At 52.3% G+C, this 22925-nt stretch overlaps 10 protein-coding genes across 10 annotated transcripts; 5 read left to right on the top strand and 5 right to left on the bottom strand.

Annotated features, from left to right (window-relative positions):
- Positions 1 to 488: 488 nt before the first annotated feature.
- On the top strand, positions 489 to 1501 carry UREG_00548 (uncharacterized protein; the record flags this gene model as incomplete). The annotated part of the gene is made up of 2 exons (XM_002540988.1): positions 489 to 526; positions 622 to 1501. 2 exons carry the CDS (start codon positions 489 to 491, stop codon positions 1499 to 1501), a joined length of 918 nt encoding a protein of 305 aa, XP_002541034.1.
- A 128-nt stretch (positions 1502 to 1629) lies between these two features.
- UREG_00549 (uncharacterized protein) lies at positions 1630 to 3394 on the bottom strand (the record flags this gene model as incomplete). The annotated part of the gene is made up of 5 exons (XM_002540989.1): positions 1630 to 1904; positions 1978 to 2208; positions 2280 to 2621; positions 2675 to 3005; positions 3026 to 3394. The coding sequence occupies 5 exons, from the start codon at positions 3392 to 3394 to the stop codon at positions 1630 to 1632; spliced, it is 1548 nt and encodes a 515-aa protein (XP_002541035.1).
- Positions 3395 to 4044: 650 nt separating this feature from the next.
- UREG_00550 (uncharacterized protein) lies at positions 4045 to 5998 on the bottom strand (the record flags this gene model as incomplete). The annotated part of the gene is made up of 3 exons (XM_002540990.1): positions 4045 to 4896; positions 4963 to 5325; positions 5396 to 5998. 3 exons carry the CDS (start codon positions 5996 to 5998, stop codon positions 4045 to 4047), a joined length of 1818 nt encoding a protein of 605 aa, XP_002541036.1.
- Positions 5999 to 6677: 679 nt separating this feature from the next.
- Positions 6678 to 8522, top strand: UREG_00551 (uncharacterized protein; the record flags this gene model as incomplete). The annotated part of the gene is made up of 4 exons (XM_002540991.1): positions 6678 to 7449; positions 7509 to 7939; positions 8008 to 8075; positions 8135 to 8522. The coding sequence occupies 4 exons, from the start codon at positions 6678 to 6680 to the stop codon at positions 8520 to 8522; spliced, it is 1659 nt and encodes a 552-aa protein (XP_002541037.1).
- A 1304-nt stretch (positions 8523 to 9826) lies between these two features.
- Positions 9827 to 10630, bottom strand: UREG_00552 (uncharacterized protein; the record flags this gene model as incomplete). The annotated part of the gene is made up of 3 exons (XM_002540992.1): positions 9827 to 10003; positions 10066 to 10145; positions 10255 to 10630. 3 exons carry the CDS (start codon positions 10628 to 10630, stop codon positions 9827 to 9829), a joined length of 633 nt encoding a protein of 210 aa, XP_002541038.1.
- A 1357-nt stretch (positions 10631 to 11987) lies between these two features.
- On the top strand, positions 11988 to 13141 carry UREG_00553 (uncharacterized protein; the record flags this gene model as incomplete). The annotated part of the gene is made up of 2 exons (XM_002540993.1): positions 11988 to 12114; positions 12198 to 13141. 2 exons carry the CDS (start codon positions 11988 to 11990, stop codon positions 13139 to 13141), a joined length of 1071 nt encoding a protein of 356 aa, XP_002541039.1.
- Positions 13142 to 14023: 882 nt separating this feature from the next.
- On the top strand, positions 14024 to 14626 carry UREG_00554 (uncharacterized protein; the record flags this gene model as incomplete). The annotated part of the gene is made up of 3 exons (XM_002540994.1): positions 14024 to 14062; positions 14291 to 14371; positions 14438 to 14626. The coding sequence occupies 3 exons, from the start codon at positions 14024 to 14026 to the stop codon at positions 14624 to 14626; spliced, it is 309 nt and encodes a 102-aa protein (XP_002541040.1).
- A 694-nt stretch (positions 14627 to 15320) lies between these two features.
- UREG_00555 (uncharacterized protein) lies at positions 15321 to 15485 on the bottom strand (the record flags this gene model as incomplete). Its single annotated transcript, XM_002540995.1, has 1 exon — positions 15321 to 15485. The coding sequence occupies one exon, from the start codon at positions 15483 to 15485 to the stop codon at positions 15321 to 15323; it is 165 nt and encodes a 54-aa protein (XP_002541041.1).
- Positions 15486 to 16491: 1006 nt separating this feature from the next.
- UREG_00556 (uncharacterized protein) lies at positions 16492 to 19428 on the bottom strand (the record flags this gene model as incomplete). The annotated part of the gene is made up of 2 exons (XM_002540996.1): positions 16492 to 19236; positions 19330 to 19428. 2 exons carry the CDS (start codon positions 19426 to 19428, stop codon positions 16492 to 16494), a joined length of 2844 nt encoding a protein of 947 aa, XP_002541042.1.
- Positions 19429 to 20515: 1087 nt separating this feature from the next.
- On the top strand, positions 20516 to 22013 carry UREG_00557 (uncharacterized protein; the record flags this gene model as incomplete). Its single annotated transcript, XM_002540997.1, has 3 exons — positions 20516 to 20803; positions 20877 to 20982; positions 21049 to 22013. The coding sequence occupies 3 exons, from the start codon at positions 20516 to 20518 to the stop codon at positions 22011 to 22013; spliced, it is 1359 nt and encodes a 452-aa protein (XP_002541043.1).
- Between the last annotated feature and the right edge of the window lie 912 nt (positions 22014 to 22925).

Raw genomic sequence — 22925 nt, forward strand, 5'->3', positions numbered from 1 at the left:
CCTCCGCCTACCCCCCTCGGCCCTCTCCTCCCTCGCCCTCCCTCCAGACGACCGCTTCCTCCCCTCCTCCTACAAGCTCGACCACCTCGCCCAATCCTCCATCGCCCTCGCCACCCTTGCCGCCGCCCTCCTCCACTCCGCCCGCCACCACCACCATCTCCCCCCCATCTCCATCTCCCCCCGCGCCGCCGCCCTCTCCTTCCTCTCCGAACGCCTATACACCCTCTCCTCCCACCCGCCCCCGTCCTCCTGGGGCAGCATCTCCGGCCTCTACCAGACCCGCGACGCCGGCTACGTGCGCCTCCACGACTCCTTTATCAACCACCGTCGCGCCATCGCGCGCATCCTCGACGTCCCCATCTCCGCCACGGGCGCCGTCGATCGCGCCCACGTCGCCCGCGCCATCCGCGCCAACTGGGATGCTGCGGACCTCGAGAGCGCGGCGCTGCGCGCGGACGCGGTGGCGGTCAAGCTGCGGAGCGCCGGCGATGAGTCGTGGGCCGGATGGCCCGTGGGCGACGTGCCCGTGGGCATTGCGCGTTTTGCGGTTCCGGGGGGGGAAAATACGGGTGGAGAGATCAAGGGCCATTTTGGGAGTTGTCTGATAAACAACAACAACAGACCCCTGCACGGTCTTCGAGTGCTGGAATTAAGCCGTGTAATCGCCGCTCCCGTCGCGGGACGCACCCTGGCCGCCCTGGGCGCGGATGTCTTGTGGCTCACAGCGCCGCATCTCCCGGACCTACCCGCGCTCGACGTCGATCTGAGTCGCGGCAAGAGGACGATCCAGCTCGATTTCCGCCGCGACCAGGACAAGGCGCGTCTTCTCGACCTCGTTCGCTCCGCCGACGTGCTGATCCAGAGCTATCGGCCAGGCAGCCTGGACGCATACGGCCTTGGTCCGCGAGACCTGGCCGTCGTGAACCCGGGGCTTGTCTATGCAAATCTATCCGCGTACGCCGAGGCTGACGGGGCGCTGCTGAAGAACGCGGACAATGCCTGGGCCGGGTTTCGAGGGTTTGATTCGCTGGTGCAGACTTGTTCGGGGATGAATGTTGCAGAGGCTGAGCGGTTTGGTGTCACTGATGGTGCCGTCCCTGCGCGAGTGCTGCCGTGTCAGGCTCTCGACCATGGCGCTGGGTACCTCCTCGCCACGGGTATTCTGGCTGCGGTGTACCATCGGGATTGTGTCCCGGATGGGTTTGGTGCGTACAGAGTCGATGTCTCGCTGGCCGCGGTGATGAAGTATCTTCAGTCGCTTGGGCAGTATGACGGTGCTTCCGGGTTCCAGGTGGATCACCCGGTTCCAAAGAGCTATCCGCTCCAGGAGGCGGATGAGGAGAACGGCTGGGATGAAAGCTTCTGGGAGACGCGGCCGTCTGAGTTTGGAGACCTGAGAGCGGTCAAGTATCCGGGCGTGATTGACGGCTGCGATGTCGGCTGGGATAAGATGCCGAAGAAATTGGGCAGTGATGAAGCCAAATGGTTGAAAGTTGGTTGATTTGCTTTGGTCTTTGATCTATGCAAGTATTTAACTACAGTTGCTACATGTATACTCAATCCCATCACCGTTTTATATCGTGACAATTCATGGCCCCCATCGCAAGAAGCACATCCTACTTAATCACACTACGATCGAGCGAGCCGACGCTCACGGAAGGTCTGGCCCTTCCACATGATGAGCAAAACGCCCGCAACGCAGGCAACGTCCAGGATCCCCAGCCCGGTAAAGCACCATCCGTACCCGATGCTGCGCACGATCCGGTCGATAATCACCGCCGCTATCGCCGCGGCGATGTTGCGGACGAGTCCCGCCAGTGCCACCAGGCTGGCCGCCTGCGAGGGATCGCATTCCGTTTGGAATGAAGTGCTGGTGACGAATATGATCGCCGTCCCAACAGCCGCTGTTGAAAAAGGGTCAGCTGGTGCGGAGAGAAAAGGAGCGGGTCAGGAAAATAGAACAGAGTGGCTGCCTACCGATGCCTGATCCGACTAGCCCAGCACTCGGATGGATCTCGTGGGCAGTGAACCACCCGTACAACACCTTTCCAGCGCCCGATATGATAAACCCAAAGATTTGAAGGGAAATCCTCTGCTCGGGTAGGACAGACCCAGACCCGGCAGCTTGCTGTGCCGCTTTGAGTGCCTTTGCCCGACGGTAATCAGAAAGGCGTCCTGTGAGCACTGAGGCAATGAGGAGTGAGATTCCTAGTCATCAGGCAGCACGCAGTCAGCACGACAACGATCCAGGCTTCGTGAAGAGAAGGTCAGGTGCTCACCGGGAGCCAGATACAGGTACCCTACCTCTGCGCTGGAAAACCCATATCGTTCTTCCCAGACAGATGGAAATGTCACGTATATCGCATACAGTCCAGCGAACGAAAGGGCACCATTGACAGAAACGATCAGATGCGGAGGATACCTCAGCAGCCGAATGAACCCCATCACCGTCGGTTTGGGGGGCTTGGGAAACCGGCCCTGATCAACAAGGGGCTTCTGTCGTAGCCGTGGCATCGCAAACCAGCTGCTGCTGGCGTAGATCTCGCCATTGCCCACCAGGCATCGTAGCGTCTCTGGCAGGAAGAAAAGGACCAAGACGTAAAGCGGCGCACAAGTGAGGGCTGCAGAATATGTTTAGAGGGCACTCATATGGAATGGGACTTGCTGGACAAACCGAGAAAGCCAAACACCCACCGCCATCGTGACAAGGTCGCAAACTGGCCACCTATCAAAGGACCCAAGATCGGGCCCAACTGTGGTCCGAGTAAGAAGATCGCCAGTGCCGAAGCCCGTTTTGCTGGCTCAATGATGTCTGCGACCGTACCGGCACCAACGGAGGTTACGATGCACGACCCAAACGCTTGGAATATCCGCAGCACAAAGAGCCCTGGCAGTGTCGGTGGCAGCGCTGCCAGCAGGATATTTGAAATCAGGAAACTCCCAAGTGCAAACATGTACACGGTCTTGCGGCCTCCATAATCGGCGGCGGCAGCGCCAAACAGCGGCTGGAGGAGGCAATCCACACGGTCAGCGAGCGTTCTTTACTGCGGACAAGTAGGCCTTGTTGCGAAAATGGGCAAGGTATGTCGAGGGTATATCTAACCGCAATGGCGAAGACCGCCATATACACCGACACCGAGGCATTGATCACCGTCACGGTGGTGTGGAAGATCTGCTGGAAGAGAACCAGGGATGGCAGGTACACTGCGCCGCAGAGAGGACCGAAGAATCCCACCGCCGTCACGGTGCCGATGATAAAGCGTCGTCGTGCCGGCGAAAAGGCGGAATACGGTGCTGGGGGGTCAGACGGCGGGCTGGGAATGGGCGCGGTGGTCGCAGTCACCGAGGATGTGTGTGACGCCGGGTCGGACTTTGCCTCCTGTATCACAGCCATGGTTGTCACTCGAGGGGGGAGAAAACACCAGACCTACGCCAGCAAGCAAGCAGGCAGGCGAGCAGACAAAAAATCCAGGACGATCAGACGCCGGTTTGGTCGCTTGCGATTCAAGAGCACCGGCTGGGATTGATATTCGCTTTTGTTCGGGGAACGCGAGGGATCGGTCCAGGAGCAGGCAAGCAAGAGCGTCAATCGTTGCCTCGAGCTACCCTGTCCCCATGCGCGGGGGGTCCGAGATCAGTGTCGCCCTCACAGAGGCCTCTGCTGTGTAGTTATATTTGCAGATGTAACCGCGGCAAGGAGCAGAAAAACAAAGCCCAAACGATCACCAGCAAGTCCAAGTTGTGCGGCCGTGGGGATCCTGCATCCACGCGAACTCGATTGCAGAATGAACCGGCGAGATACGAGCTCAAATATCAAGTGCAGCGCGGTGCAGAGGGCATGCAACCCGCCGCCCCCGGATAGCATGCACACGCCGTTTCGATATGCGCCAAGGCGAGAGCAATCGTATTCGCCGCTCTTCTCAGGATTGGGGAGGGATCTGCGAGATTCGAGATCGAGTTCATGCACACCCTGGCTGGGATGCAGATGTCAGACCGATGTGGCGACCAGGGCCCTGCTCCGAGGCTGTAGGGATCAGAGGCTGGCTACGGCAACGGCTGAGCAGCTGTGTTAAGGCTGACGGGAACACAGCATTTCGAGGCGCAGGTTGCGAGAGCGCTTGAATGGTCTATAAACATGGCTGAACTATCTAAACAAGGGGCATTCTCTAGATTCAGGGCTTCCTCTCTACCAGCAGGAGCAGGCCGATTTGATTTCGGGATTGCTCGTTCGCTACGGGCGTGGTATTGTCTGTCTGTCCCAGTGCTGTTGGGATATATAAGCATTGTGCCGTTAGGAATATTCCTTGCTGATCCGCTGGAATCGGACTCGCAGATTTCTCGGATACAGTGGCCCAGCCTGTCGATCCCCACGCTATTAATATCTGTTGCATCATGACTTTGGATTTTGTTACTCACCGGCGTCATCATTCGAGGCCATGCAGGATCAATCTTCCACTCCACAGACCGTAACACCGCCGCCATCGTGATCCTTGCTTCGAACATCGCGAATTTCTGTCCAAGGCATACTCGCCTCCCTCCGTGGAACGAGATGAATGCCCCCTTGGCGTTCGCTTTCCTAAACATGGTGTTGATATCTTCGGCTGTTTGACCCCAGCGCTCAGGTTTAAACTCATCGGCATCTGCTCCCCAGAACTCTTGATCCCTGTTGGTTGCGTAGGCATTGTAGCCCACGTACGTGCCGGCTGGCAGAGGGATTTTTCCTCCTAAAAGCACGGGCCTGGTCGTGCATCGATTGATGAGTTGCGAAATTGGCGGATACATCCGTAAAGTCTCGTATATCACAGACGTCAAGTATGGAGCCGATTGGAGGACGGGATATGCCAGTTCATCGTCTCCAAGCGAAAATAGCTCCCTGCGGACCTTTTCCTGGACCGCCTAAGCGACATTAATATCAACGATCGCGTCCAAAGCTAGCGGCTAGCACTCGCATGTTTGACTTACCTGGTGCTCGCCAAGCAGGAATATCATCGAAACAAGCAGGAGCTGGGGGTTTTCATGGCCTGCTAGGAAAACGCTGACCATGTTGTTTCTGAATTGCTTTTCCGTCAGAATCCCTTCTTCAAATGCCCCGATTACACTGCAGCCGACATTTGAGGTCGACTTGTCATTGTGCGCATGTTGGTGGCCTTGTTGCACCACTGCACAGAGTTTGCTGGCGAACTGTCTCGCAAGTTGACGTGCTTTTTTCCGGCTGGGGAGATTTAAATGGTCTAGAAAGGGAAAGTTCATGAAGACGGGGCTGAAAATCAAAGGCTTGATTTGCATCTGAAATTCGTGAAGAGCCGCGTCCTTTCGTTGTAAAGTCTAGATTACACCAAGCGGTGAGATTCCAACAACTTACAAGCGTGAACAGCCATTGAACCGTGAGTCTTACCTCGAAACTGGTCCCGAGAAGTCCTTCCGCGAGGTTGGCCAAAGTATACCGTTGAAGGAGTTGCGGCAGCAAAACGGAACCCCCCGCGGACGACTTTTGCTCCTCGAACAGGAGGTCAATGAGGAGACGAGCGTTGCGCCAAATAGGTTCCGGATCCTGATCCTGTTGAAGTGGTGGCTGAAGAACCGACCGGTATAGCTTCCAGTTCTCACCATGGGCGCTGATGATGTTGTCTCCGGTGTATTCCGCCAACACGCTATGGGGTATCTTCACATGGTTTCCGCTTTTGGCATAGATATCTTCAAACTTGAAAACCTCAGCAATATAGGACGGGCGCTGGACCAGGATATTCCATCGACCACCGAAGAATATTTTTGCCGCTCCATGTTTCTCAAAAAGAGGCTCCAAGTATCTGCGGTAAAGAACCTCCTGGTCGTTGTCCTTGACGAGAGGAAGAAGCGCATAGTAAAAAGGGATAGTGGGTATATTCCTTGGGAAACTGCCGGGAGGACTGAACAAATATGCAGCAACAAAGAGAAGGAGGATAGTAATAATGGCAACTGCTAGTAACCCAGTAGAAAATAAAGAGTATGCTGTGAGCATGGTTGCGTTTCACCGATTCGCTCTGTAGTTACAGGATGCTGTGATCCGTCTAAAAATTCGCACGAGATCTTCTCTTTCAGGCGGTAGAGTTCTCGTCAACCGGGCTGCTCTGTGATATCTCAAAAATCTGAAATGCTGGATACTGGCTCAGGAGCTGGGGAGGCTGGAGGGCTGGTCCAATGTGATCGACCCTCCATCATGAAGAAGCATGCCAGCCCAGCCAGCAACTCTTTCGCAATGCCCGCCCCCACGCCTCGGGATCTCAACACAAACATCCAAGGTCCTATCCAAGAAGTCTGCCAGATAGCCGGCTCAATACGAGGTAGGATTTCTTCCATGCATCCCGCGATCCGCAGGTCAGCACAGGTCCGGGTAGCTGAAGCGAAGCTGCGCAGCCAAGGGAGGGCGGGGAGGCGCAAATTCTAAAAAAAAAATATTGAACACAAGCTGTGCAAGTTGATGGAGGCGAAGTTCCGCTGCATATATCTCCACCGGTTGGAGGTTTTAAAATGAGCAGATTAGCTCCCAACAACGGAACAAGGTCCAAGTGCGGCTGCAATATCGTCTGGTTGTCAAGAGAATTGCAAGGAATCTCCATCCTATCCATCTGGAATCAAACCTGGTACAGATCACCTTTTGAGCAAATTACTCCCTACCCCCCCGGCCCTGAATTCAAATCATGCCTACTTTGAATCGAGGAAGTTCGGTATACCATTCGACGTATGCCCTATATTGGCGTGACGCGAGCGGCAAGCTGTTGGCGGTTGAAGGCAACGGGTCCAGTGAAGTGCGTCAGGCATGGCCACAGGTATGGGATGGGATTGCCGCAAACAGCAAGAAGCGAACCACAATCAGATTGCCCTCTGGGAGACAGATCGACAGCTATCAGATCAAATTAGGCCTGCCCGCCCTTCTAGATGGGGGCCGTTTGGATTCTGGGCATCAATTGACGCAAATCCGAGAGCTGCAGAGTAACAACGGGCTTATTCTGGGGCTTGTCACATCTGGGCACTCAAACAACTCCTCAAATGCCGAACTCGATGACTGGTTCGAAAAGTTCCTTCTCCTGCGAACAGAATTCGAGCCGTTCAATGCCCTATCAGAGACCTCAAATCAAGAGGCACGACGGATTGCAGTACAGATTTCCGATTTATTCGACGAAAAGCTCAGGAATATTGCCCCGAATGACCAGTGGAGTTCCGGCGGGGGCATGGAGTATTTCAGGAACCGCGTCTATGGCTTCGTCGACAAGGGTCTGCCTGTCATCTTTTGTTTGCCGGCATTTCCGTGCAAATCTCCCAACCCACAAAAAGTCGGAGGAGAATATCCGGATGCAGCGGAGTATTATGCATTGGTGACGTTACTCGACTTCCTTCGAGCAGTGTCTTTGGTCTATAAACCCGGAGCTATATTGTGGATCATCAGTGACGGCCATGTGTTTTCGGATTGCAGTAAGGATTCCCGTCTTCACTTATAACAAAAGGGGTATGGCTAATTTGAGGGGGAATAGTCGGCGTCGACGACATCAAGGTAGATGAATATAAAGACAGGCTCATGGAAATGCACAACGAAATATGTACCGATGAGAAGCAACGCGGATACATTCAATTTATGGGACTGCAGGAGATCTTCCTCTCCGACCCTGACTTGACAAACCAACTCTCACCTGCATGGATGAAGAACATCGAGCTGGCACATCCCGTTGGAACCAAACTCACAGAAGATGCAGAGCTTTGCAGGAAGCTGCTTATGGAAATGTGTCAAACAGACCGGGGGTATCTCCGAAAGTTAATCCAGGAACAGGAATCGCATGCACTTCAGATGTACAGGGGTCTCTCACGATTCATGCTGAGAGATCTGGGCAGTCACTCTTCAATGAAGGGGTTGAGCAGCAAGCAGCAGAAGAAGCTATCCAGTAGCGTCGCCACTGAAATGATCCTTGTAAGTTCGGCCGCGCGCTTATTCCCCCTGCATCAGGGGACGTGCGTAAACTAACAGCCTTGTGATAGCGGAATCAAGCATATTCGAACCTGGTCGAGCTTCTGTTCCCCAACTATGTGCGTCTGTCAATCCATGCGTAAGTCCTTCACCCATACCAAACCACTTTCCGTCTCAAGGGACTCATAAATTCTATAGCCATAACAACAAAGGGCCCAAGTTCGGTATCAAACTCTTCCCAAAATCAACGGTCCGTTCAATTAGTTCTTTGGAGACACGACATGAAACCCATACTACTGATGACTTCCACCTGCCGACCCCCTGGCACAATTCCATCATCAAGGTTAGCGGAGACAGGCACATGTACCTGACCGCAGCAGACGTCGCCCACGCCGGAATCAATGGGGCTCTCTTCAAAGGCTCTTGGGTATCCGGCCCCAACGGTGGGCACTTCTCTCTGACTAGCACAGAGCAACCGACAACTGAAAAGCCCGCTCAAGATACGTATCAACAATCTGGGCTGTTCAGCATTATCCAGTGGCTATGGTTCAGTATCACCAAGCCCTTCTGGACTCTCTGGCAATAGAAATCCACTTAAAAGCACCAACACCAGCCTCAATCAACAGTACTAACGACGAGCGCCCAACAGATAGGGTGATATACCTCCATTATTGGTGAAAAATCTTCAAAAAAAAAGACAAGGAAACGGGTCAAAGGATACATGGTCTTCCCAAGTGCTGCAGACATAAAAAAAGACTACTTTGATATAGCTGAATAATTCAAACACGTTTATCGACAGCAGTCTCTTCCCGTCATTGGATGCACGTAAACCAGTAGAACCTGAGCCAAACCAGACGCTGAACAATGTCCTTAAATGGAAATTTGATCATGTCACCGTCGGCCGCATTCTGGTAAAACATCGACAGTAAGGGTAAGTTGCCACTTTCATGCTCTTGAAGAAACTTCTGCGCCTCCGATTCGGCAATTATTGGGGCTGAACATTGAAAGTGACAGGTCTTCTCCGTGTTTCCGTCCATGATCGATATTGCTGACAAGCTCAAAATCGGACACCATGGCCGTTGCAGAGTGCAGTATGGCGTCTCGGCTCCACGGCAGAGTTGCGCGTCTTCCCGGCATGTAGGACATGCGGCTGATCTGCATCGCTTTGAACGCCTTGTCGCCAACCAACCCGCTCAGAAGCGCGCCCAGCGATCCGTTCCGCTGTTTTATCAAACTTTATTTCATGGTTGTTGTCTCCTCGTCGCAATGGGCAGCGTCGCTATTCTGACTCCCGACTATCGTGATGGCCGGAGATTCCAGCTCTTGATGTGATGAATTGAGTCAATTAATCACTCGCTCTCTCTCGTCATGTGTAAATCCTAGCAATTCGGATCGGAAAGAAGGCTAGGTAGCAAGCTGTGGTAGGTACTTTGGGAGTGTCTCTTGAACTCGGCCATGCGGGCAGTATGCGTGGGTGGGAAGGCGGGTTATTCCATCCAGGAAGGCTGGCTTGGATATGGTCGTGGCATGTCTTCAGCATGTGTGGCGATGAAGACAAGGGAGCAGCTGTCATTGTCGACCTGGTGGGATCAACTGAAGCAGTGGAGTGGTGGTGTTGCAATATGTCTGGAGGTCAAGAGAGGCACCGGAGAAGATGTGACCCTGTTGCGCTTGGCATCAAGTTAACCACCGCTCTTTTCCTCTGCTTGTCCCCCAACACCATGACAATCACGCGGACGAGGGAGAATACGTTGATGGCCTTATCAATATCAAAGAACCGAAGATCTGGTATATATATATATATATCATTACTACGCTTTGCTCCGCTTGGCCACACTTCGCAGGCCCTCTGCTTGCTGCCCCTATCTACACTAACCCTCGTGGGTCTATCTACTGCCCCAGTTTCTCGTTCACAAACTTCAAGGCCTGTTTGGTATATTTCGGAATATATTCCCCATGGACAGGAAGGTCAAGGCCACGGTCGCAGGCAAAATCACCTGTGTCGCAGTAGGATTCTAGGCGGTCCGCATAATAATCACAGGACTGCGAGGGCAGACGTCCAAAAAGCTGTTTGAAAGGAGTCAGTTCATGCCCGAACTTCCTTCCGAACATGTTGATAAGCGGCTTACTCCATCTCTGCGAGATGTCCCCCTATTGTACGATTCACCTCCAATATGGCGTGGGTCACCGAACCACACGATCGCAGTGACTACCGTCATGGGTTAGTCAAGATCACGATGGTGAAGCGAACAATCTCTTGCCATGATCTCCAATTTCTGTTGCGATTGGATCGGTCAGAGGCCCAATTCCAGGGACACCTCCTCCTCCGCACAAGCTGTCTCCGATGATATGGGCACCCTGCGAATAGCCGAGAATCACGATCTTCGAGTCTGGGCATTTCTTCACGTACGCGGTGAGCGCTGCTGTGGCAGCCAAGGTCCCGTTGTGCGAGTTTACATCGTACGGAAGGATGAGTGCTGGCCAGACAATCGAATCTCTTGACGCTTCCGGGTGGGCACCAACAATAGCGTCAACCAAGGGAGATAAGGTCGGTCCCTCGCCCTGTGGCTGATTACTTCCGCGAGCGCTTAAAATGTGAATCGGAGCACAGTCGTCTGCGACCTTGGGGAGTGGGCTGCCAGAACTGACCACGCTGTTTAGCGCTAGGGCAGCAATAATACTAAGAAGGATCATTGTGGCAACTGAATAATGAACCCGATGCACCGAAGGGTTGGGAATAGGCGCCGGAACCGGGGCCCAATGCTCGAGGGGGGAGTCTCAGCTAGTGAGCACAACGAGGGGACCTCCATTGTCGATTCGGGCGAGTTGGTTCTATTTATCTCTATTTTCGGACCGCGATGTGTCGATATTCAGTTCCTGACGGAATCCATCACATGCTCGGCCCGATGTAACACACGGTCCAGGAGATCCTCTCGAATGTTTTCGTTGAGGAGTTGACCTCGTAGATCTACAGATTCAGCCGCCCATCAACCTCCGAAAGCAACAAGGGATCCCTGTTTGTGAAGAATCGCAGTTAGAACAGAAATTCCGAGAAAGCAACACACAGGTGTAGTTGATAGACTTACTCAGATATTAATCGAAGCCGCAATATTGGTGGTGCTAAACTAGGCTCAGACTCATGAACATATGACACTTTGCAGCCCGGGAAATCTGTCATGTTCTTCATCACCTGTCAAAGTTGCAAGTTTATATGCTTTCTTTTTCCCGTGAAGATCATGCGGGGTTCAAGCAAAACCTCATGTGTCCTTCAGGACAAGCACACATCCCGATCTGCAAAGGAACGGATCGCACTGGCGATCTCACCAGCACTCAGTCATCATGGGTGACCCATGGTGAAGGGGCGACCACAGATTCAATCGCATTTCCATTCAACACGGCACGTGGGGATTAAAGCCTCATCAGGCCTCACAGACCGGAAGATAGGATAGAAGAGACAATTTCTGGGTCATCAGAAGATGGAAAGGCATCCATGAGGGTTGATGCGGACCGCCGCGCAATAAAACATGGCTGCTCAACTCATATCTCCTCTATAAATGCTCTGTGGACCAAAGACTTACCTTGATGGCCTTCAATGGGAGCATTCTCATTGCCCAAAATGTGAAAGGTCTCCATGACTTCTGATATTCACAGTAATGGCAGGATTCTGCAACTCCACACCCTCTAGGTTTAGGGATGCCGCAGTGAATGTCCTACCTGTTGTTAAGACGGGACTCTCGCAGCTTGGTTTTGAGGCCAGCGGGAAAATGATAAACGGCTTTCCTGGACGGAAACAAAGAGAAAGGAAAGTTGCAGTGACGCTGGCTGGGATATTCCAGGCTTACATCAACACAGGTGACAAACTTCTTCATCAAGTGTTCCTCCCCAGCAGATCTGGCTGCCTATGACACGAAAACCGGCCTTGTTTAACATTTGTATTTCCCTCCTCCTTCCTTTGGACTGGAGTTATAAAATCAAAATCTAGACACCTTATTTCGAGTATCCCAATCAAGATCAGCAGGATAGCGAAATCGACATATCAGATTCTTGAAAAATGGCATCAAGGACTTTGGGTTCAGCAGCATGCAACCCCATCCGCCAGGCGGTGCGATCTGTGTTCATCAAGTGGTTATCCGCCGTGGGTGACTCGTTGATGGATTTTAGCCTCGTTGTCGACGGAGGTAAAGTAGCGGTGACATCTTGACCTCGGGACATGCCTTTGTTTGGTTTCTTTGTTTGGCTAACTCGGACCGTTAACTTCTAGAGCTATTTATAAACGGGAGTTTCCAGGATGTTGAACTTGGCCTCTTGCCGTCTGGGTCGTCGAGCCCGGTCTGTGTCGTCAAGGTTGCATTCGACGAACCCAAGGCCAAATGGTTATCCGAAGCCGTTCGCTTGGTGTATGGGCCAGAGAATGATTGTCGAATTGCAATTGTCGTGGAGATTCATGCCGAGCCGGACGAGAATCGCCCTCCACCACCAGAGAAAGAGATGTGGCGTTCTCTCCCATTTATGTACAAACACAACGTTGGGCAGTTGGCGACGACAATTGCGCAGTTTTGCTTTCGCAAGGGGTACTACCTCAGTGGTTGCTTTACGTGCCGGATCCATGTGTTGTGCTTGCGGTGGAGGGAGTCGGAGCTCCTCTGGGAATGTAGGTTGAAAAACGAGGAGCTTATTCTGGAGACAAAACACGACGAGCAGGACGAATATCCCAACTGGAAAGAGCTCCTCTTACCCGAATGGACTGTGAGGAAGAAGATTTTGCTTCCGTTCGACGACGTGGTGGAGGCCATCATGGACTCCATTCCCGCGTACGAAGAGATGGTGAGCCTCCGTATGGCAGGCAAGAAAAAAAAGGCGCTCCTCCCGCCAATGGAGAAGTGCAAGAAATGCAGGTTTTGCAAACGTCACCTTGAACCTATCAACGGGCTCAAGCGTCTGTACGAGAAGGAGGAAAGAGAAAAAGAGGAGAAGAAGAGAGTCTTGAAAAGCCACACAGCAAGTGTAGCCGGTCGACAGGTCCGGGGGACGCAGGACAAGCGGAAGATCGCCGACCAATTGAAGGAGCCAGAAGCAGGTGATGCGGATGAAGAGATGGAAGATGGAATGTTCGATGCTGATGATGGAGGAGATGAAGCAGAGGAGCCAAGTGAGGATGAATGGAGTGAATACGAGGATGACAGCACCGACATGACTTCGGATTGAAGAACAGACTCCGAAAACAAAATCCCGGTGTTCTCTCGCGCCGGATCCTAGCTTTACGAGAAATAAGAGCAGTGTTGATTGCTTGGATGGTGCTTTTGCGTGGCAGGATTAGGCTCTAATGTACGGAGTAATCTCCGCAAAGGATCGGTTGTTTTGCTGAGCTGTTCAAGAGCATGTGCTTTGCATCCGAGCCATGGTCTGAAGCCGTTCATGCCATTTGAAACAAACAGGACATGGCCCCGTCTCCTCCTCTGTTCCGTGTAGTGCTGTTTGAGAGATGCCATTGTCGTTCCGTCTCAGCAAGGAATTTATATTTGTTCTTTTGCTCCCAAACGGGCGATGTTTGGAGTGTTTGCAGTGCCCGTAAATAGCTGCTTATATAAGCTGTCTCGGCCAATCGAATGCCAGGGACCCCTGCGCACTAAGCCTAAACGGGGAAGACTCCGTGCTGCGGCTCTGTTGATGCACAGGGGGAAGATCGCACGGCACACCAGAACGAAGAGTAATCAACAGCCATGCTGCCATCAAACGGCTAGTCTGCAATAAAAGGCCTCATATACCGGAACTGCTTGCGACCTAATTTCGTGCCGGGCTGTCTTCTTCAAAGCGCCGGCTCGTGAGGAGGACACACTCCGAGCAATCTCATGGATCTCTCCCTCATCCTCTGCGGGCCAAATCAAACGTGTGCTCGTATTCGATGCAGCCTGATTATATGCAAACTCCGATCAACGGTTCTAAAATGATCGTTCCGCCCTGTCTTCCCCAGTGTCGGAAGGTTGATTGGCCCTGAGATACGAGAGGCCTTTGATCTGCTCAAAAGCAAATCACAAAACCATGCAAGTTCAACCGCCGTTGCTAATTATATGACAACCAGGAGTGGTGATGGAGAAACACCCTCTGCCTGATCTGCGTCAGCACGAGGTAATTTCAGCTATCCAGTGCATCTCGGTCTGGGCACTGTGAGGTATATAAAGGCCGCTGATTCTCCCTCAATCGCTATGTTTCATCCTCATCCTCATCCACAGCAACAGCGAGAACGAGAAGCACAAGACAGAAAAAGTCAATTTCACAAAGTCCAAAATGAAGGTGCGGCGCCATTCACCTCTTGACGATGCATTTATCCACTCAGCTAACTCGACCACTCTTTAGTACACCACCATCATTGCGACTCTCGCCCTCCTCCCCGCTGCGCTCGCCGCAGTCATGGATAACCACATGCCTGGCCCTGCTGTATGTCACAGAACCCCGACACTCATCGTGTCATTGACCTGCTAACATCTGGATCCTGCTTCCCAGCTCGAGGAGAGAGCCTGCGTCCCAAGCAAGTGCCGATGCATCGGAGGCCAGGGCCAGTTCTGCGGCAACGAGAAAATCAACAGGGACTGCAAGAACGGTCACGTTTACGAGTGCAACCGCAAGACCGGCAGGACCTGCGACTATGGAATCAGAACCTCCTGCAAGAAGTGCAACAAGCTCAAGTGCTAAGCGGTGGATGGGATGTCTGTCTTGACTGTGAATTAATAATTTTCAAAGTAAATATAATCATCCATGGAAGTCCACTCGTTTGGTAATACGTGCCTTTGTCCTGTTTGAATCGCAATTCCATAATCTTCCGTCCATTGCAAGCTCCCTGCCGTGATGTCAACAGCACAAGGGTCCCCGGCCGGAGGAACAATCCGCCGCCACGGGTAACATCGGCGGTGACCTCAAGCTTGACCGCACGAAGTCATGCGTGACGTCCAAGGTTTTATCGCTTCCTGGGCTGAGCTTCTCGACATCTCTGCCGCCAGAAAGAGATCCTTCTTGGTCATGAAAGATGAGTCTCTCCGCCCTCCCGCTCGTGGGCCCGACATCTCCCGTCACCGTGTTTCGGCTCAAGGGAAACGCGTGAGGTCCTGAAATCAAAAGCACGCTCCTGCGACCCCGCCGGGCAATGCTCAAACAAAAGGACTAGAAAACAACAATCGGCTTTCGTCGTTGAATTTGTCTCTGGTGTTGGCTGCGGATCAAACGCAAGGCGTTTTTGCACCTAGATTTGTCCGGCATCAGCGAGTTTTGCGCCCACTGCTGTTTTACACCGGAACAGCCTCGCCCATCTGCTTTGACCATGGTCTCAGCGGTGTCGTTTGGCCAAGCGGGGACCGCTGAGCGGGCCATCCGTCACAGTCACTTTTTCAGACTACCCATTGAGCTGCGGGAAATGATATACATCCACCTTTTCCAGCGAGGGAGGATCCATCTCTGGTATTTCGACGACCAGCACCCAAAGGCTTTCCGGCAGGGCTGGCGGCACACAATCTGCCGCCGTTCCACCGATTATGGGAATGATCGGTGTAGAGCCCATCCCGCCGCAGCCGAGAGGAGCTTTTTGACCCCCGAGCACGCCAAAACGGCACGTCTGCAGGTGTTTGGATGGCTAATATGCTGCCGAAGAGCGTGGGTGGCCCCCTCCCCCCTGATTTCGCTACGTGATGTAGTTAGTTTCTCCCTACTCCCGATCGCTCTCTCACCACTTGTCTTCGAGGCACAGGTACTCCGAGTCCGTCCACTTTCTTTACTCCTGCAACACCTTCTCCGTGGAGCCGAATTACTTTCCGCCGTTCTCCAAAACGGAGCGTTTATTTCCGCGCAACTGTCTGTCGTCAGTCAAATCGCTTGAGCTCCTCTACCCGGTTGCGACGTATCGCGACACGCTTATCCTCGATACCTTCACCTCCACGATTGCACTGGTTCCCTCCATCTTCCCGCGCCTACGCACATTCCACGTCGCGATCAGCTCCTGGTGGATGCTATGCGCCTTGGAGCACTGGGAGGCGTTTACCTCAGACCACACGCAGCTGATGAAATCGGAATTACTAGGGACACTGGACGGGCTCGTACGGCGGTTTGACGGTCGTTTAAAGGAGTGCGAGGTGACGGTGGACCCCAATTACTACGAGATTGTGAGGCTGTTGGAGGACGAGGCAGGAAGTTCACTCCCGGTTGAAATCCCGGTCCTCAACTGGACGACGGAATTGCTGGGGAAGAAATACTGGAGAGCGCTGGATCAAGCTGGCGACCTTCAGAACTCGAAACTAGGATATTGGATCATCATGGCCCCTTGATCTTTCTGAGGTTTGAGTTATGCTTTGAGCAGCCGCACATTTGGCATCAAGCCTTGCTTTTTATAGCTTTACTCGTGATTTTTGGACATGTGCTGTCTCGCGTTCGTCAGCAATCGTCCCGACTAATTTAACTAATTGCCAGGCCATGTAGAAACATCAAATATATATATATATATCTCAAATCATCAGCTGCGAACTCCCGATATAATGCTTACCCACTTCATCCCTTTTCTAGATATCTTCCCGTTACATCACCGTGCAATCCGGAGGCTCGTCACGGCTTTGTTTCATCCGGATCCCGAAATCAGGCTCCACCTTGTTCCAATAGAGATGATGTATCATGATAGGTTTTGTGTTCTGAAATACTTCAGCGAATACCCGCATGCATTCTTCGTCTCTGTCGCGAAGCATGAGAGTCACGAGTGACGCCCTCTTTTGTCCTGATATGGCCGGGTTGGTGTGTTCATACACCTCGACCCACAGCGGGTTACGGCGTTCTTTCAGCTTGTCCTCGGCCATCATGAACAGCGACATCATCAGCGAAACCACCGATACATAGTTTATGCCTGAGATCGGTCGCAGTTGGCTGGAGATATCCGTCGCGATATCGAACTTTGACAGATCTAACAGCTGTGCGTCTTTGAGCATCCCCTTTTTGGGCTGACGTATCGTGTATCTTGAAGGATCAGGAATTGTAGCCAAAATGCTCTCTGGGATTTCCTCCTCCTTCGTCAATTCCGACAGCATAGATGTCGATTCAATCATGGTTGCATCGTCCATTCCCCTAGCCCTGTAACGCTTGACAATGTCTGTATCCTCCAGGACCTTCTGCCCCGTCACAGGGTCCGTTGTGCGCTTTGCCTGGTGAATGCGGAGCATCGCCAGGGTCGAGGGAATGTTGACGTCCTCGTCTGGAATACGATCAAGGTCCCAGTCCGCATCACGATAGCGTCGAAGCCAGGATCTGGCTGTGAAAAAACGGTTGCCGGCAGGGTTTAATAAACCGTGCGTTCCTGCTGCGGCCTGACGAATCGCCCGACGCTGGTGAAATGCGTGACGAGTACCGGTCTTGCCGATCATTTCAAGGAAAGCTTCGATGTAATTAGAGGAGGGTGCTTTGCCATTGGGGAAAAAAGAATCTGGGAAGAGGCCCGTCAGAATGTCAAGCATCTCAACTGGTTCTTTGAGATAGCCTTCCTGCACCAGCAAGTTATGCAGATGTACAAGACATAGTGGTTCCGGTATATTATCCCACACGAGAAAGGCCGTGGTGCACGCTAAATCTAATGCTTCCACCAGACCAACACCACAGAGGAACGGAGAATATTCCCAAAGGCCGTTGGAGTTTGTGTTTGAAAAGCGAGATGGCGGTATACCAGTCAAACCGTGCATATACTTTGATTCCCCGAGCCAGTCTACAAAGTCTTCAAGTAGATTTTCGAGGAGTATTTTCGAGTCTGCGTGCCTATTGGGATCACCATGCAGCATAGCGTCCCTCTCTGCTAATTGCACAAAGACCGTGACTGAGGTGCAAAACCCTTTCAGAAATTTCTTAGACTCACGGTCCATAAAAAGGTCAACATCTCTCCGTGCGCGGAAATCTCGAGCCGGTTCCGTAAGGACATGGCCTCGCAAGCTACTGACCAGCCAGCCCCGGGACACGCACAGAGAATCGACGATACATTGGAGCTGAAAGACGTGATGAGGGAGGATCCTCGGTCGAACATCGGTGCCGGGCTTTTGCATTGCAAGACTAGTGATGACGCCGGCGAATTCATTCAAGCCAAATAATGTTCGATGCTGGCTCCATGGCCCATTGACGGACCAGTCGACAGTCTCCAGAACGATCCTCTGCCCTTTCAAATTCCGGCGTTGCACAACAACCCCGGAACAAAGGTTGACCAAGTCATATAACCAATTAATTGTATAAATCCGGCGCCACTGGATACGCTGTTCTTTCGTAGCCCGTGCAAGATTAAAATCTGGGCTCCAGTTTTGAATCTCAGCGAGCATTGACTTGCTAGGTTTGCCATCCCGTGCGATCTGGTAATCTGTGACAAAGTCGAGTAGGGCGCGATATGTGTGAATAAGGAATTGCTCCTTCACATCAACATCGACTTCTTGGACCACTTGACCTCCCCGACCATTGTTGTCCCAGCAATGTTGCGACATGTGGAACATGCCCTGAGCCTTATCGGGTTTGCCCCGGACGATGGTGTTCATGACAGTGTCAAAAGAGTCATGCCCTGGGAAATCAATGAAGATCTTTGTTTCTGTCCTCCTGATCATTGCCACCGCTATGTTGGAAACAGCGCCTGCGACCGCGCTGTTTAGACCTTCGTATGCCACTTCATGCCACAAATCCTGGATATAATGGCGAAGCTCGACCCATTGCGAGGCTAGCGAGTAGACAGCCATCAAATAGTCAGTAATGATCCCGGATTCATCCTCAATGATGCGATATGCTTCCAGTGGTAAATCCTCCTGGTCTGGCTGGGCGGCAGAAGGCTTCTTGCCCTTTCCTTTTGATTTCTTCCCCTTTTTGCCCCCCTTCTTCTTCCTATTTGCCGGCTTCGGCTTTGGCTGTACTGGTGCATCTCTGGTCTCATCTTCCTCTTCGTTGTCTTCGATCACCTCGCCGTCCAGGTTGAGAGCCGAAAACTTGTTCGAGAAGATAACCTCCTCTTCGTCCTCGTCATCGTCCACTGCTTTCTTCTCGTTTCGTGTTTCAGCAATCCAAGAATCGCCACCTAGGGTCTTGAACGCCTTGGTAAGACCGTCGATCCAGTGCTTATTAGTCGCGTTGCTCCGTTCGATGTCTGGATCTGGGTTGTTGGCGACGACCCGGCGGAAGAGAGAGTGTGTTTCGGTTCTTGCATCAATGATAGACTGGAATAGCTTGTAGATCGTGGCGGGAATGGGCTTATGTGCCTCGCGATGAGCTCCGACAGGGACAACAGGGTCTGCAAGTTGACCTTGCCAGAGGTGTTCCTGGCGATTGGAGGGTCAGGAGGAAAGGACTTGATGAGACGATTGGAATTCTTGACAATCCAGTAGATGAGGAGTCCTTCATCGCGCTTGTACTTGAGGTAAGTGTTGTGAGTAGCCATCGCAACAACAGCCAGAGACCGCTCGACGCTCGACGGCCGACAGTCGATGGGCGAGTGCGGGGACGCACCACATCTTCACTCTCGAGTTATAGCAACTGGCTATGAATAGGCTTATGTAACTATACCAGACATCTCAACCGCGCCGTGGAGCAAGACGAGGTTCGCGTTCTCCACGAGAGACGGGCAAGCATCTGATAAGGGAGTTCAGTCCAGGGATCGAGTGTTGGCCTGGGACCAGCATCGCAGTATCTCCGGCCCCTGCCAGCGCCAGATATCAGATCAGACGTGATCAATTGACTCCCATCGCATGTCTCGCGCTCCCTGGGAATGATCACCACTAGTTAACTAACTAGTTAGTTAACTATGCATTCGGAAGACGAGTCCTAGCGCCGGGATCTTCGCAGCGCAACCTCGCCATGACGCCTGCACAGCTTCAAGTCCCGAGGGCCGGGGAGTTGACATTGCCGGATATCATCTCGCCCTGCGGCACAGGAGCGGAGGTCGGTTTAAATATGCTGATCAGCAAAAGAAAGAAAGAGAGAGCGAGAGAGAGATCCTGGTGCGCAATCTGCTTTTATCAGTGCCGGGGATATTGGTTTGAACCGATTTGATACTTGCCGGTGCCCAGAGTGATATACCAGCTTCCTACAAGGAAAAAGGCACAAGATGTTGTTCAAATCAGCACATCCTGAGATTCATCGTAAGGAATCTGGCTTTGTCGCTTTTTCTCAACACTGGTCCAATTTGGCTGTTTATCCATCGAACTGACATGTTACTCTCTGTGATACATAGCTCCCACGGGTGTCACCGTATGGCAGTGGCTTTTTGAATCCCCAGAAACCTCTCCAGTCTACAAATTTCCGCCAAACAAGCTCGCCGGATACACAAATGCTGTAACCAAGGAGAGGGTCAACTGGGCACAAGTTAAAGAGTATGCGACGTATGCGAGTACTGCACTGGTGAGGAACTATGGGTTGCAGGAAGGGCAAACGATTGCGCTCTTTACCCAAAATACGATTTGGTATCCGGTTGCCATGTACTCCACCATAAGAGTCGGCAAGTCTGCCTTGTGGAGCTGCTACCCTCCAATTCTGCGCTAATAGAGGGACTATTCAGGCTGCATGGTTGCCGGCGCTTCACCGGCCTATAATGTTGAAGAAATGACCTATGCCCTCAAGACTGCGGATGCAAAGTTCTTGATGACAACTCCCGGCTCTATCGAGGTAGCTGTAGCGGCAGCCGAAAATACTGGTATTCCACGGAAGCATATCTTCTTGCTTGAAGGGGCAGTGGAAGGCTACACCACATTCAAACAGCTCCAGGAAATTGGAAGAAGTTATGGTGAAAGTGGGCAGGTGGCGCCATATCAAATTCGACCAGGAAGAACGAATAAAGAACTCTGTGGTTTTCTTAATTTCAGTAGTGGAACTACCGGCTTGCCAAAGGCTGTAGGTCCTTTCCCACTGCGAGAGGATATCCTGTTAGCGAGTACATCGATGAATTGCTGACAGACATTCATAGGTCATGCTTTCCCATCACAATGTGATTGCGCAATGCATGCAGCTGAAAATGATTACTCCACCCGTTGGCACCAGGACAGCCATGGGTGCCCTTCCCCTTTTCCATAGTAGGTTTACTCTTAGGCAAACTCGTGGCAGAGATGTGGATGAGCAATTATACTGATAGATCATAGTCACCGGCCTTGTCAAGTTTATGAACTGCCCCATATTTTTCAATGATGAGCTCGTCATGCTCCCACAATTCAACATGGAACTCATGCTCCGGACCATCGTTGAATACCAAATCAGCGAGCTCACTCTCGTCCCACCCCTCGTGATCCGCCTCGTGAATGACCCCATCGTAGCTAACTACGATCTTTCCTGCGTAAAGCGGATATCCTGCGGTGCAGCGCCGCTCAGCGAACAGCTCACTCAACTCCTCCAAAAGAAGTTTCCACAATCTGGATTCAAACAGGGGTACGGAATGACCGAATCCTGCTCATGCATTACGTCCCATTCCCCAGAGTATTATGATTATAAATACGCCAACACGGTCGGAAACATCGTCGCCTCCACCGCCATCAAGATCATTGACGATCAGGGCAAGGAACTTGGATACAATCAGCCAGGTGAGATTCTCGCCAAGGGCCCCCAAATTGCCATGGGATATCTTGACAATCCCACCGCCACGGCCGAAGCCTTTGACAAAGATGGTTTCCTCCACACTGGCGACATTGGGTATATGACGGAGGACGGCCTTCTGCGTATCGTCGACCGTATCAAGGAGATGATCAAAGTCAAAGGCATCGCGGTTGCACCGGCGGAGCTGGAAGATCTACTGCTTGGCCATCCGGACGTTGCAGATTGCGCAGTGCTGGGCGTCAAAGACGATTATGCGGGCGAAAGGCCCAAAGCATACGTTGTGTTGAGAGATGGGCTGAAGCCTTCGGAGGAAGTGGGAAGGCAGTTGATGAAATATGTCAAGGAGCGAAAAGCGAGATTCAAATGGGTAGAGGAGATTGAGTTTGCAAATGCGGTGCCAAAGAGCCCGAGTGGGAAGATTCTGCGGAGGATCTTGAGAGAGCAAGACAGGGGCGGCCAAAATAGGGGCCTCGTGGTGAAGGATGATGGGCAGGGAAAGCCAGCAGCGAAGCTGTAGCTATTTGCTCTTCTAATTAGATATATTATATCGTCTATAAGAGGAACTCTCAATAAATTTTACAGATGTGTTCCTTTCCTTTTGGCGTCTCCTCCTTTCTTCTCGCGAATACACTCCTCAGCCAGTACCCGGCAACCAACGCATAGTACTTTGCTAGGCTCAGCCATCTCTTTGGACTTACTTTCCTCGCTGGCTTCTTCACCCGGCACAGATAATACAGAATCACCGTTGCAAACACATTGAACGCAATATATCCCCAGCCGATACCAAAGTTCCGCCAGCGCTGATTCCATGATATCTCGGAACCGGCAAGGAACTGGTCACTGGAAGACAAGGAACAATACTCGCACCCACGAGTCGCAGAGGGATTGTTGAGCCTACCCGGGGCGCCGAGAGCAAAGTATCTCTCGAGATATTGGCCGCATGTAGCTCCTGCCGGCGGGTCAAATGTGGCGAGCTCGTTGGGAGCGCAGCGGACCACGCGCCCATGGAGAACCGTGGCTGCCAAACCACCAACAGTATATGTCAGCGGGGAGACGCGCCACATGAAAATCCAAAATCCTGGAAGGGCTCTGGGAGTTTGCAAGACACCGTTGAATGTGAGCATCAAACTGAACAGAGTAGTGGCAATGTTTCCGGCTGTTTCGGCATCGGGCAAACCCGCAATGACCATCTGCGCAAAGGTAGAAGCGAATATGAAGAATTGAATAGTGTAAATGACGAATAAGCCCTGTCTTTCAGAGGACTGATGCACTCCGAAAACGGGGTAATAGAGCGAGGCCCAAACGATCACACCAAGGAAGATTTGATAAGGAATTTCGACTATTACGTTTGCTAGGAGGAACGCTTTCCAACTATATGCTCGAGACGGGCGTTCACGGACTTCAAAGAGACTCCGCTGGGTGACAAATC

Source organism: Uncinocarpus reesii, genomic scaffold (genome assembly GCF_000003515.1).
Source record: "Uncinocarpus reesii 1704 scaffold_1 genomic scaffold, whole genome shotgun sequence".
Lineage (NCBI taxonomy): Eukaryota > Fungi > Ascomycota > Eurotiomycetes > Onygenales > Onygenaceae > Uncinocarpus > Uncinocarpus reesii.